Here is a 15441-nt window from a genome sequence, read left to right as displayed (position 1 = left end):
AAGTATTTCAATTTTATTGATTTCTTTCAAAGAAATAATCAGAGTAGCTCACAAAGAAGCCCCCAGGCATCTTAAATATGGAACATTTAGAGGAATAACTAAATTATTCAACTGTAACGACAATAAAATGCATAAAGGTCACACTTATTTTAAAAACATTTAGTAATGAGAAAAATACTGTACTGCTACAAAGCTTCAAGAATGTGATTCTTAGTGTATAGTTAATTTTATAAAGCTATAAAGACATTAGACAGAATGCAACTAAAGTGGTTTGCTGGGTAATAACTTCTGCTTCTTAACTAAAATGTATTGCTTTAATTTTAAATTATTTATTTGAGGGACAGAGAAATAGGTGATAGATTCATATCTACCTACATGCGTACACACATACACGGGGCCTCTAGTCAGTGAGCCCCACCCAGAGGCTTACCACAGCCTGAAGCCAGAATCCAGGAACTCAATCCGGGCATCCAGATAGAGAATAAGAACTCAGTTATTTGAGCCATCAGCACTATTTCCCAGAGTCTGCATGATGAGAAAGTTGAAGACAGGTCCTAGAAATGGGTATGGAACCCAAGCACTTTGATATTGGATGCAAATATCTGACTAGCATCTTGACCATTGGGTCACCTAAGAAATGTATGATGTTTTAAATAACCTTCAATAGGCAACATGAGAGCACTTCAGAAAGTTATCGGAAAATGAAGTTAAATTATACTTCATTTTGGTGCAAAAAATACTTTAATACACAGTGCTTTCATAATATTACTTTTCCAGAAACTTCTGGAAGATACCCTCTCCCCCTAATTTTTTATATCTGCGGGGTTAGTTTTAATGAGTTTAGTTCGGAGGCTTCCTTAAGACAGATTCTGGAGGCAAGCATTTGAAACACTGGGATGAAGTTTAAGACACCTCATATCCCAGTGTCTGGAATTGACTTCCACTTCTGATCTGGCTTCCTAGTAATGCACACCTTGGGAGTCAGTTAACAATAAATCAGGTATTTCAGTCCCTCCCACCTATGTGGGAGAGCTTGAGTCCTGGCTCCTGGCTTCAATCTGGTGTAGATCCCCATCCGCGCCCCCCCCCCCCGCCCCGTATACAGCCATTGAGCGGTGAATCAACAGGTGGAAGAACTCTTTTTATCTCTCTAGCTCTGTTACTCTCCATTTCAAATAATACTCATTTTTTAAAATATGGGAGGATTGCCTAAGCTACATGAAATACAGTGCCATACATGCAGGAGGCTTGGAGATCTGCAGATTTTGTTATCCAAGGAATGTTCTGAAACCAATCCCCAGTGGGTACCAAATGACTGTTTTTTCTATGACCTGTTTAAGCACAAACCTTACAAGTGACCTAAAACATTATCATTCCAACTACCTCTGTCCCTTACCATAAAAAGAAACTAGTTAGCAAACTAAAAGAGGAAATAATTTGGTGACTCCACAAGGCAAGTAGCCAGTCTAAACTCACCTCTAATTTTAAAAAAATAAGCCCCAAAAAAGATTTATTTATGTATTTACTACTTTTGAAAATGTAACAGAGAGAGGTCTTCCATCTGCTGGTTCACTTCTCAAGTGGTCACAAGAGCCACGGCTGAGAAAGAGAGGGAGAGAGACAGAAAAATCTTCAGTCTGCTGAAAGCAAACAGCTGCAGTGGCTGTGGCTGGGTCATGCAGGGGCCAGAAGCCTGGAACTTCATCCAGCTCTCCCACATGGGTGGCAGGAGCCCAGGCACCTGCACCATCTTCCACTGCTTTCCCAGGTGCATTAGCAGGGAGCTGGATCAGAAACCAAAACAGAGGGGACCCAAATAGGCACTGATAAAGGATACCAGATTCACAGGCAGTGGCCTAACCCACTGCTGTAGCAATGCTGGTTCTTCTCTTCCCCCGCCCCCCTTTTCAGCAATCAATAGCAAAATTTCAAAGTTGCAGTCTTTGCTTTTCTTCTGTGGCGCTCCTATGGACAGTACTACTCAGCACTGGTCGAATATTCCCATTCACTGACATGGAGCCTTTGGGCTGCCTTTCCCAGGGAACTCACTTGGTTTGTAAACTGCATGAGTCAGCAAACAGCATTGACATGCATGTCTTATATCAAACACATTAACAACCAAAGACCCCAGTACTAGCACCAAATTCTTTATAACTTCCATAACTTTGTCTTTATTGCAGCAGCAGAAAGATTAAAACCTGTTAGTTAACCAGCTATAAATTACTAAGGAGGCTATTATCAGTCACTAACATTAAAGCAGAATTATCAGGGAACGCACCCTTCTCTACCATGCCATACAGGCTCCCATTCCACTTTTTTCCTTCCCTTACGTGACAACTTGCAAGGACCAGGCAAGACTTCACAAGACATAATTTCTGCTGGGCGTGTTTTTAAAGTTCCAAGTGGAGAAGTTAGCAGAGCACACATGAACCTTGGAGTCCTAGACCTGTTTTTGAGTCCATCAGAGACAAAGGGAGTGCAAGGTGTGAACAGTGATTTGCAGCTTGACTCTGCCTATCTTTTAGCAAAACTAAATAGAGGTGCCCACCCTCTGGAATCAAGATGAGACCCCTCTTCGATAGCATTTTCCAACAGAGATCCAGCCAGCCCTGCACACCTCTTTCCGTGAAATGAAGATACTTAATCAGTATGGCTTATGCACCAGCCTTTCAGTCAGTGCAGAAACCCAGACGTGCACGTTTGAAAAGAGATGTGAATGTGGTGGGGTTGTCTCTCCTGCAAGAGTTGTCTTGGTAATTCTGAAGAGTGGCTACAGAGAAGGCACTCAACCTAAGAGTTTCCCAACCACTGAAAAGTGCATCCACTTTATTCTCTTTCCTCTCATGAAAGCAGATCTTCATTTAATGTGTTTTAACTGCAGTTGCACTCAAAGCATAAAAAGACAGTGTTGTTCAAAGTTGGAAGCAAAATAAATAAATAAATAAATTGGGTAAATGCAACAAAAAGGGACTAGATGTGATTTAGCCCCTGTTACAGGAACACTGGGGTGCCGTGTCAAATGGGGTCCTTTGTCAGAAAGAGGCCATTACGAGGAAGAATATTCACTTAACCAGTTCACCGCTGGCACTGCACACCTTGTAGGCCCCTTTCTCTAGTGCTGCTGATGCAGGTTGCCCGCTTCGTGTCACTAACACCAATGTCACCTTGAAGGGCGGAGAACCAGAAGGATCCGTGATTCCTCATTGTTTTATTTCTTTGGACAGATGCAAAAATTAATGCAGCAAAAGGAATACACCAGGCAAATGAAGGAGTACAGCATGAACACACTGTCCCTTTTGGCAAAACCACAGACAGCCAAAACAGAAAATAAGCCTGTCATCCCTCGGCAGAAGGTAAGAAGTTCTCAAGAAGATGTTTCCTTCCTCAGCATGAAAAAGAAAATTCTGTTAACTCCCGATGTTTTGGAAGGTATTTTAACTACTGCCATTCCTGCAGCTACTCAGCATTCATAGATATTAATGTCATGGTCTTTCTCTCTCTCTCTCCCTCACAGATACACACACACACACACACACACACACACACACACACACACACACACACACACAAATAAGGTTAAGTTACCCTCCAAGTTCATTGTCCCCACATCTTCCAAAAATAGTTTGCCACACACACACACAAAATTAAACAAGAAAGCAATTTCCCAATAACTAGTTGTCTTGTTTAACTGCTTATTTCATTCTCCATCAATAAACAAGCTTTAATGAAATTAGTGAATTCCTAGTCTTTATATGTCAAAGAGCAATCCCTCATTGTTTCTTACAAACTCAACCTCCTGTGCGTCTCCGTAAGGTTCTTCTATCTAATCTCATGAAATACCGAATGTGCTCCCTGTCTGGGTCTCCCACTTGTAAGTGATGATGTGAATGAAATACCTACCATGGAGACATGGAGTCTTGCAGCTCCATCTTCCCAGTCCCCGGAAGGACCAAGGACCCTCTGCATGAGAAGCGAGCCCTGCCTTGGGGCCTTTAGGAATCTGTACTTCATGCTTGCTTTCCCAGATCACCAACTTTTCTATCCATTGCCTTTCTTCCTCAGGCTGGGAAGGCCTCAGCTCCCTCTAGTCAGTTTCCATAATGCCACCTTTTTCTTTTCTCTCCGGTGCCCATTTGATTTTCATGAAGAATTTCAAGGAAGCAAATCTGTAATTAGAAATTCCTATGAAATCCACATACACACACTGTAAAGCCTGGGTTGGTTTTTTGTTTTGTTTTGTTTTGTTTATTGTGTTTCAGACTTTTTGTTCCCTTGCCAAGGTGGAAATATCCTATCCCCTTCTATTTTACTTCTCAGGAGATTCTTATTAAAATTCAAAACTGATATAATGTCAGCTTTAGAAATTCTGGTTGGTGAGTTGTGATTTGTGTTGCAGTGCATCTTCAGAACTGACAAATCTGGGGGAAATTCTACCATTGTCTCAGTATCTGGACTTGCAAAGACATGCTGGTGAAATAAAAGAATGCCCACCTCTAATCACTTGAGAACCAAGCATCAAAAACAGCTGATTTAATATTGAAGGTTCCGTTTTCTATCAACTACAATGTCATCATTGGTCTGAGGCTATGCTCCTTGGAAAGGAAGATGTGTTAATATCTCCCTAACAGAAGTTGGATCTTAATTAAACTGCCATAAACCAAATAGATCAGACACATGAGAAATCTATTTTGAAACACTTGAAGAAAACCTGCAAAGGGCATGGTTATGTGTATCACAGTTTGGCTCTTTTTTTTATCCACAATGTTTTGCTTTGTGGGTCATCTGTTCTCCTTAAGCTATGCACTGTATTGTACGGGGCCGATTCTTCTACATGATTTCCATTTCCATCCATGTTTCAGTAATTTATTGTCACAGTAGCCTCCATTTATGCCATAAACATGTAAATATGTCCTAGTTTAAGGAAGACTCATTTCCTGTTTAAATAAAATTTTCTCTCCACACATTTAGGCTTTGGAATACGCTAAGACCATTCCAAAACCCAAGCCGCCAAATCCAACTGCTCGAACCGCAAAGGAGAAAAACGGCCCGACCTATGCTGGAAAAGAAGCAAGTTTACCCGAAATCTCCCTGCTGGAGATGCTGCAGAGCAGACACGAAAGAGAGAAACAGGCCGTGGCCGCTTTCAAAGTCCTTCACATCGTGTAAACAGCCTACATCTGCGAGGAGTCCAGAAACATCCAGGACACGCACCCCAGTGGGGAGACTCCAGCAACCTGCCTGCCTGGCAAGGGGGCCTGACACCATCGTTCCAACTGCGTTCTAGCCTTTGCTGTGCACAGGACTTCAGATGGGGGCCCAATCACATAATGCTACCAGAATTTCCATCTTACTAAAGAAAAACATTTTTAAATTATTGTCAAATCAGTTAGAATAAGAACAACTAGTGAATAAAGCCTTTGGTTTTATATTATATATATGTATATAATTTTTTTTAATTTCTTAAATTATCTTTACCCTTCCTTAGCATAGTGAAAATCTTGAGTTACCCTGGACATACCTTAATCTATGTGTTTTTCTCTCTTCGCTTCCTGCTTTGGGGGGAGAAGTTACAAACACTTCAGGTTCTCCTAATTTGAACTCAACTGGGCTCATGAACACAACATTTTAAGACAACAGTTCAACAATATTACTAAATGCCCAAGGTCGATTTATAGTAATTGGATATTGCATCCGTACACTAGACTCTCCAGCTACCGATCATGTTAACACCTACTTAGGGCAAATCTGTTCGCCTGTACGTGTAGCGAAGGACTAGCCTTGGAGAGTCACGCCTGCACATCGTGTGCATTTTGTACACACCGTCACGTGGCATAAAATCTTCCTGGACACAACTGCCTCAAACTGGAAGCAGCAAGGGTTGAGAGCCTAGAAAAATTACAAATATCTGAAGATACATAGCGGATGGATCATGTTTCAGTAATGTGTGGAAAGTAATATCATATATATACATATATAGAGAGAGAGAGAGTTTAGGGAAAAAATCACAGCCTAAACTTCTCCCAAAATAGACTTTTTGTAAAAAGAGCCCCCTTTACAATACATGGTGAAGTTATTTATAGAAACCTGAACTAGAATTTAAAAATCTTTCTTCATTTATTTCCTTAATAGTCTCAAATGTAAACTTGCCCTAGAAGAAAAAAAAAAGGCTTATAAAGCAATCTCATATTTTAACACTTAAAGGGATGGGGCAAAGTTTTTATTGGAAAGGCAAAGTTACAGAGAGGAAAAATAGATCTGCCATGTGCTGACTCACTCCCCAAATGGCCACAACAGCCAGAGCTGAGCCAGTCCAAAACCGGAAGTCAGGAGCTTCTTCTAGGCTTCGCACGTGGGTGCCAAGGGTCCAAGGACTTGGGCCATCCTCCACTGCTCCCAGATCATTAGCAGGGAGCTAATCTGGAAGCAGAGCATCCAGGACAGGAACCAGTGCCCATATGGGATGCTGACACTGCAGGGGAAAGCTTAACTTGCTAAGCCACAACACCGACACCTCCTCCCTCCCCCAATGTTTAAGCCTTCTATTTTTATTAGCATTTAGAGCTTTGGAGAACATTTCTATTGTTCAGCTGCATGTTTTTCAAGAAGAGAAAATGGAGTGAAGGCAGAATGAGTGGCACACAAGTTCCTGGGTCCTGTCCAGCCAGCTCTCAGTCCTTCAACACCAAGGACAGTGTACTCTTGTCTGTATGAGTAACAAGCAGGTTAGTTGCTATGAATTTTAACTTGGGGCCTGAATTTCCATCAAGTTTTAGAAATATGTGAACCTGCTAATTTTTTCTAACACAGAATTTGGCAGCCTCTTTATGTCGTAATGAACATATAAAGCATTTTCTTTAAAGATTTATCTATTTTTACTGGAAAGACAGATATACTAAGAAGAGGAGAGACAGAGAGGAAGATCATCTGTCCGATAATTCATTCCCCAAGTGACCACGATGGCTGGAGCTGAGCCAATCAGAAGCCAGAAGCCACGAGCTTCTTCCAGGTCTCCCACATGGGTGCAGAGTCCCAAAGCTTTGGGCCATCCTCAACTGCTTTCCCAGGCCACAAGCAGGGAGCTGGATGGGAAATAGAGCTGCCGGGATTAGAATTGGCACCCATATGGGATCCCGGCACATTCAAGGCAAGGACTTTAGCCACTAGGCTACCACGCTGGGCCCCCTATAAAGCATTTTAACCTAGATACTGACCAATTAAAAAGAGATCTTGCTTCACCTTTTCTTTTCGCATTACATTTCACAATCTTCCCATAACTGTCATTCTAGGATGACTAAATGCTTCAAGTACTTTCACACATACTGACTAAAACTCACTTACCCAAGTAGGTGAAGTGATTTCAGTTCATACCAATTTTCACAGAATCACAGAATTATTATCCCCCAGGACAAAAGACTTTCCAGTACATAAGACTGAAACATCAAAATGATCATATGTTGTCAGTTGAGATCTAGATAACCCTCACAAACACACACCAAAGCAATCTGCTGAAATTTTGAATTGAAATCATGAAATGAATCAAAGGGGTGACTCGAAGCCATCGCACAGCAGAGTGTCAACAAACTCTCAGGCAGGGAAACGGTTCTGCAGAAACAGCGCATGACCAATACTTCTGTACCCCTCCTTTAAAGCGCATTGTACTAGTAACAACAACGTTGATCTGTTATAAACTCAGGTGAATCATTGATCAGCTCTGTAGCATTTCTGCTTCAAACATACAATGAGTGAAAACAATGTAGCTGTTGACAAGAAGGAGCTAAAACACCGGAGGGCTTGTATTTGACCAGATGTTCTGTATGTCATTGAAAGAAATAGTGTAATTCAGTCTAATCTCGATGAGCTGGTGCAAATAAAGGCCTTTAAACCACGTATTCTGTTGTACTACAGTCTCCTTTTATGCTGTTTTTCCATCTTGAGCATCCTCTTAAAGGGAGCTTTTTCACAAGTAGCTGAATTTAATGACAGCTGTCTTCCTGATATTGTTTTCTATAGTAAGGAGTCTCTTGGGAGTTATCCAGCAACCAAGTCAAGGAAAGACAATATTGAAGGACAAAATAAAAGGTACGCCTAGCAAAGGCACCGCGGCCTAATGGTTCCAATTGGGGCCTTATTATTGGTTAATGAATCATTGTCAAAACATCACAGCAAGCATGAGCGTGCACAGTCTAGTCTATAGTGAGAAAATGACTCTTCATCCCAACAGTTATTAACTGGGAGTTGTTTGAAAACACGTCCAGTAATTATAACAACACTGGAGCTAATTGAGAACTTTGAGTTGATAGCAAATGGCCTACAATAGCAAGCCAGATCAACTCAGGGGGATTCATTTTAAATTACTTATGGAAAAATAGCAGAAAATGAACTGAATTTGGGTGGTAAGTTTAGCCAGTTTCCAAGATGTGCTTAAAAACATATATGCGTGTACATATGTGTGTGTATCTCCATTGTATATAAAGTAGCAGTGGAAAATATAGTTCTTAAAAATAAATAAGGTTTGTGTTCCTAAATATTTTTAATTAACTTTTCCTGTTAGAATATCTTAAATGGCAGATAGTTCATCCAACTCTCAAGTTCCTGTAGCATAACTATAAGACTGCTCTCTGATGCTTCCCCCGCCCCAACTTGTATTTCCTAAGGGGAGAAACAGAGACAAATAGACACAAAGACCACATTGCCTCTTTCTTTGCTTTCCTTCTAGGGAAAGTATTTAAAACTCCAGCACAAGGCAAAAATTTTGAATTACTGTGAGTTTCATCAATTTATGTTGTTTTCCCTACCCTGTATTTATTATTATAGGAAGTTATCTATATTGTCAAACAAAATTATTTCTATACTATCAAAGTAAAATAGATCATCTAGTAAAATAACATTTGCTTTCACCAACTTTTTAAAATATACTGAAGTGTAGGGTCTTAGAGTGACAGAAAAAGTCTGATATTCAAAATTCTCCCGTCACCTTGTTGCCTCCAAAGGACGTACAGTGCTGACCTCTGCTCACTGTCTGACTTCATTAAGCAAGCTGCACCTGCTTCGCATGGAGGGACTGGCAAAGTGGAAGATGGCCGACTTTGCTAACCAGACATCTAGCGATGGAAAGCAGCTTTGGGGAGCAGACTTTCCATTCATTTACTCATCTTCCTATATTGTTTCCCAGTCTGAAACATCCCCATTTCTCATGTTTGATTATTCAATTTGGACTCCATAAGATAACTGGAAAGTTGGGGTTTTCTGAAAACATCACAGAAACAACACATCACAAGATGCAATATTGTAAGATGTAAAATGAATACGTTTTTCAGCTTTTTCTATCCTTTAATACAAGACTGTTAGGAAAATATAAAGAGAAAAAAAAGAATTTGATCTGTCTCCCTTGTTGCCTCTCCAGTGCCTTTTCATTCCCTGTTACAAACCTGGGTAATGTAAGTAATTAATTTTCAATAAGCTGAGTAAATAGTCTTCCGCTATGAAACAGCTCTAACAGGTTGAGAGGATCACCATGGTGTGAGAATTGCACACAAATGTATTCTGTGCAGTCTTGGAAAATTCTGGTAAGACAGTATATACACCCTTTACTGAACTAGCAGCTCCTCCATACCAGCCTCGGGGTTGAGCCCGCTAGCCTCATTTCTCAGGGTACCCTCCTCACTTCGGGCTTCAAACTTTCGCAAGAAATGTGTAAGTGCTAGGAATTCCCTAAGGTGCTAATGTGACAGTAGGGGAAATGACTGATACAAATTCAAAATCCATAAAGTACAATCAGTCATGTTTCAGGAAGCTCGCTACACTGGAGCAGGATGGAGGGAACTCACAGAAGAAAACCGGAGGAGAGCTCTAGCTAAATCATTTGGCCCCATGTGCATTCTTTGCTCAGTGTCAAATTGAGCTCCCAAATTAAGATTGCACTTTCTGTATTTCACCATTCAGACAACTATCAAAATCAGTAACACGCTGCCAGACTGGCCCGAGCCCACATTCCCACCCCGTCACCTGGCAGCGGGGCCTGTTCCCATTTCTTTTGCTCCCATTTAATGGTGACATTTTGGAAATAGTGCTGATGAGGTCCCTAAATTTGTTGTCTCTACTTAAAATTGCTAATCTCCAATGATACAAACCTCAAGCACCTATTTTTAATGAAAGCTTTAGATGAATATCAAAGAACTATTTAGCCGTGTCTAATATTTTAATTAGATTATATTCTCAATTTAACCCATTAAACCTCCTTTGATGATCCCCATAGTTAGTGTTTAGCCTCAGATGCAGGAGGCAATGAATACCGGACCTTTTGATTTAATGAGAATTTCGGCTCTTGCAGCCTGCACCTCTTTGTATACCTTTTATTTTGCTGGCTATAGAATTCAGTTAATTGAAGAAGTCTCTTACCATCACACATTAAGGGGTATGAATTAGCATCCCTATTTGGATTGGAAAATGCAAGCCGACAGTTGTGCTTTGATGTGAGGATTGAGCTGAAGAAGGCAGCAGCCCTCTGAAAATGAGCTGATGGCCTTGTTAGCAGGACAAAATGCAGATGCGTCCAGGCTGCAAAACACTTAATGTCTTAATTGATCACCTTCCAATTTGCCCTGTCCTGTGCACACCACGCTCTTCAGGAACCTGGGCTCTCGTGCGTCTGTCTCTTGCTTGCTCTGGGGATCTTTTCTGTTTCTCCCTAGTTAGTTAGGAACCAAGGTTTTATTTCACGTAAGACCAAGGAAAGGAAATAAATTCCCAACCTTAACACTGTTACTACCACCCTGTAAAACAAGCCAGGACCTTCCCTACAGACCGTTAGCAGCTCTCCATGCTGTCAACCAGGCAGATCGTAAGCCTTGGGACTCTGTTGCTTCATATGACATGGGAAGAGCCCTTGGGTGCTTGCTTTATTTCTTTTTTCCCATCTCCACAGAGGATGGAGCTAGAGAGAACACACACTACGAACCAGTGTGAGCTCTGTGTTAAAACATTTGGATCCCGTATCTACTCTGTCTCCCATCGCAGTTTCATCTCACAAATTGATCTGACTCACTATGGCTTTTTGCGATCCAGACAGCTGTCAACATCTGTCACCAAGCCTGGCTGGCCCTCCTCGCCTCCACCCTGCTACCTAGCTTTGTAGCCCTCCCCATGCTCTCTGCTTTTCATCTGTTCTGGTGATTACGCGATTTCTCCCACACCGTGGCAAATTCAGAAAGAAAGATCAAGGTGAGAGATCAGCGTGAAATCCCATAAAATTCCAATCACAAGACTGCTGGACAAGCAGGGCAGATGGAACACGCACGTCTCTTTCACTCCTGCATCTAGACACATCCAAATCAAAATAAAGTATTTTAAGATGCATAAACACGGGCCTGGTACAGTAACCTAGCAGCTAAAGTCCTCATCTTGCATCCCTGAGATCCCATATGAGAACCAATTCTAATCCCAGAGGCCCCAGTTCCCATCCAGCTCCCTGCTTGTGACCTGGGAAAACTGCTAGGGATGACCCAAAGCCTTGGTTCCCTGCACCCACATGGGATACCCAGAAGCTCCAAGCTCCTGGCTTTGTATCAGCGCAGTTCTGGCCATTGCAGCTCCTTGGTGAGTGAATCAGTGGACAGGAGATCTTCCTCTCTTGTTGTGTTCTAAGGAGTTAATGGTGCTTGTTAAAGTGAGCAGTAGCAGTAACTGGGCTTCTGAAGAACAGACTAAACTTTTAACCCTGCAAAGCAGCTGGACTCATTTTCCAGACTCAGAAGAGTTGGACTCAGCTGTATGGACTGAGCAGAACTAGGCTCAGCTGTATGTAATTGTTTTTGCCAAAGGCCTTTGGGGGAAAGATCTCTAAGGCGAGGGGAAGGCGTAATAAGGAGACAGGAGAGAGACTTCATCGAGACTCCATCCATCGCTGGTCTCCTGTCGGTGCTACATCCCCAGACCCTCTCGCCCCACATTACTGCTCTGCTGGCCAGAGCACTCTGACTCTCCTCCTCTCTATATATCTGCCTGTCCAATAAAAAGTAAAATCAATCTGAGCCTGGCATGGTGGCCTAGCGGCTAAAGTCCTCACCTAAGATACCACGATCCCGTTTGGGCGCTGGTTCTAATCCCGGCAGCCCTTCTTCCCATCCATTGCCTGCTTGTGGCCTCAGAAAGCAGAGGAAGATGGCCCAAAGCCTTGGGACCCTGCACCGACATGGGAGACCCAGAAAAGGCTCCCGGCTCCTGGCTTTGAATTGGCGCAGCTCCACCTGTGGCTGCCACTTGGGGAGTGAATCATAAGACGGAAGATCTTCCTGTCTGTCTTTCCTCCTCTGTGTATATCTAATTTACCAATAAAAATAAATGTCAAAAAACATAAATAAATAAATAAATAAATATCTTTAAAATGCAGAAACCTATATTTGAATTTTTTAAAAGTTTATAAACATTCTAGAACGAATGACAATTGTAATAAAATTTCAAAATTCAAGAAAAGATGAGTTTCTTTAAAAAAAAATAGACTCCAGAAGCATTAGCTTCCAGTCTGACTTTCTCTATGTAGAATCAAAAGTGTTCAGGAATTAATGGTGTTGATTATCTTCAGAAATAGGGTGAAGGGCCCAGTGCAGTAGCCTAGTAGCTAAAGTCCTTGCCTTGCATGCAGCGGGATCCCATATAGGCACTGGTTTTAATCTCAGCAGCTTTGCTTCCCAGCAAACTCCCTGCTTGTGGCCTGGGAAAGCAGTCAAGGATGGCATAAAGCCTAGGGATCCTGCACCCCCATGGGAAACCTGGAAGAAGCTCCTGGCTCCTGACTTCAGATCAGCTCAGCTCTGGCCATTGTGGCCACTTGGGGAGTGAATCAGCAGATGGAAGATCTTCCTCACTATCTCTCCTCCTATCTTTATACCTGGCTTTCCAAGAAAAATAAAATCTTTTAAGAAGAAGTACAGTGAATCAGAATAAAATGACTAGATGAAAGTCTAAGAATACGTAGTCATGGGCCTGGTGTGGTAGCCTAGTGACTAAATTCTCTCTGCCTTTCCAATAAAAATAAACAAATCTGGGCCCAGCGCAGTAGCCTAGTGGCTAAACTCCCTATCTTGCACACTCTAGGATCCCATATGGGTGCCTGTTCGTGTCCCAACAGCTGTACTTCCCATCCAGCTCCTTCTTGTGGCATGGGAAAGCAGTAGAGAATGGCCCAAAACCTTGAGACCCTACACCCATGTGAGAAACTCAAATTGTGTCCTGGCTTATGCCTGCCTTTCCAATAAAAACAAATTTAAAAATAAGTAAATAAATCTGAAAAAAAAGAGAGGGAAAAAGAGAGAGAGAGAGAGAGAGCGAAAGAAAGAAAGGAAGGAAGGACAAAAGAAAGAAAGAAAGAAATGGCTAGACCTGCAGGTCCTTCCCCCAGTGTCCGTGCAGCCAAACTCCGCCCTTCAGCTGGCCCAGGAAGGAAGTCAGACGGCCGTCTGTGAATGAGTCCACTGTGACTGCATGGATCCAAATACAGAGCTCTCAGAGCCTCTTGCATCTGGCTCTTACAAACAGGGCTTTGGAAAGAAGCTCTGCGAAACCTAACCAGTCTACAGAAAATACCTGAATCCTCATCTCAGCGCCATTCAAGTAAAGAACTCAGCCGTGTTATCCAACAGCCAAGCTCAAAGTCAACAGTTCTACTCACACATCCACAGCTTTCTATTAGCTTTTTAATTTTTCATGCTTACACGAGTAGACAATCGAAGATTTCCAAAACCTGAAAGTTTACACAGAATGCCTCTCCCCACCCCGAAAAAAAAGGGGGGAAACAAGGAAATGAAAACAAACCTTTGAATTAGAAATATCGGAGGGCGGCTGACACCATAACACAGTAGGCTAAACCTCCGTGGACGGTACCAGCATCCCATGCAAGTGCTGGTTCAGGTCTCAGCTGCTCCACTTCCCTGCTCTAATTCCCTTCTTCCGGCCTGGGAAAGCGGCAGAGTGACTTCAGTCCCTGGGTCGCTACACCCATAGAGGGAAACGCAGAAACAGCTCCTGGCTCCTGGTCTCAGACCAGCCCAGCTCTGGCTGTCAGGACCATTTGCAGAGTAGGTCAGTGGAGGGAAGATCTTGATCCCTCTCTCTTTGTGTCTCCTCTCTGTAACTCTGCCTTTCAAATAAATTTAAAAATATATATATATATAGTAGCAGAAATTAAAAGTCAAAAGTAAAGTCAGAAGGTAACAGTAAAACATTTTCCCATAAGTCAGAGCAAAAAGAAACAGGGGTTTTAAAAAGGAGGGAAAAATGGCAAGAAATCGACAGACTAAGTCCAGGAGATAAAATCCAAATAATAAAAAGTTCCATAAAAAGGAGAGATAGAGGGCCTGGTGTGATAGCCTAGTGGCTAAATCCTATCCTTGTGTGCTGGGATCCCATGTGGGCACTGGCTCATGTCCTGCCAGCTCCACTTCCTATCCAGCTCCCTGCTTGTGGCCTGGGAAAGCAGCAGAAGACAGCCAAAAGTCTTGGGACCCTGCACCCGCGTGGGAGACCCGGAAGAAGCTCCTGGTTTAGCTCAGCTCAGCTCTGGCTGTGGTGGCCACTTGGAGAATGAGCCAGGAGATGGAAGATCTTTCTCTCTGTAAATCTGACTTTCCAATAAAAATACATAAATATGGGGCAATAAAGTCGTGTTCTGTGCTTTAATAAATTAAATAAATAAATAAATAAATACGCTTAAAAGTGAAATAAAGATTGAAATTAAACAACTTAAGGTCATTCATAACTGGAAAAAATGAGTTTTTGCAAGCCGACACGTGGCTTGCAGGATAATCCTCCATGTACAATAACAGCATCCCATATGGATGCAGGTTCTAATCCCAGCAGCTCCACCTTGCATCCAGCTCCCTGCTTGTGGCCTGGGAAAGCAGTGAAGGATGGCTCAAAGCCTTGGGACCTGCACCCACGTAGGAGACACGGAAGAAGCTCCTGGCTCCTGGCTTCGGATCGGCTCAGCTCTGGCCACTGAAACTGTTTAGGGAGTGAGCAAGTGATTGGATGATCTCTCTTTTTCCTGTCTCTAACTTTGGCTTTCAAGTTAAAAAAATTTTTTCTTTAAAAAATGAATTTTTAGACTAAGGCAGTCTCCTGAATATCCAAAAAAGTGAAAACAAAGCACATAGTTGTAAAATTTCATTAAACTGGCTACAGAGAGAATCCTACCAGCCTTTAAAAAAGAAAAATGAATAAATAAAACAGGAAACACAAAGAATCAAGAAACAAAATAGCATTAGATGTTACGGTAACTGTTTCAAGGTCAAAAAAAAATGCTGCATTCACAGTCAAAAATTATTTCTAGCCTAGAATTCTGTACTTAGCCAAATTACTACTAAATCATGCGACCAAATTAAAGATTATTTTTAACAAGAATAATCGAAATACTTATATGTCATGTACTAATTCTCAATAAACTAT

At 42.0% G+C, this 15441-nt stretch overlaps 1 protein-coding gene across 1 annotated transcript in view; it reads left to right on the top strand.

Moving 5' to 3' along the window:
• Positions 1 to 5166, top strand: part of JHY (junctional cadherin complex regulator) — a 64912-nt gene extending 59746 nt beyond the window's left edge. Inside the window, exons 6-7 of the mRNA XM_040977204.1 lie at positions 3225 to 3353; positions 4969 to 5166. Of these exons, the coding sequence (XP_040833138.1) occupies positions 3225 to 3353; positions 4969 to 5166 (327 nt within the window). The remainder of the gene's footprint in view (positions 1 to 3224; positions 3354 to 4968) is intronic.
• Positions 5167 to 15441: the final 10275 nt, after the last annotated feature.

This window comes from Ochotona curzoniae, unplaced genomic scaffold (assembly GCF_017591425.1).
Source record: "Ochotona curzoniae isolate NIBS_2020 unplaced genomic scaffold, NIBS_Ocur_1.0 contig_2723, whole genome shotgun sequence".
In the NCBI taxonomy this organism is placed as follows: Eukaryota; Metazoa; Chordata; class Mammalia; order Lagomorpha; family Ochotonidae; genus Ochotona; species Ochotona curzoniae.
The sequence above is the reverse complement of the archived record's forward strand: the minus strand, read 5'-3'. Positions and strand labels throughout refer to the sequence as shown.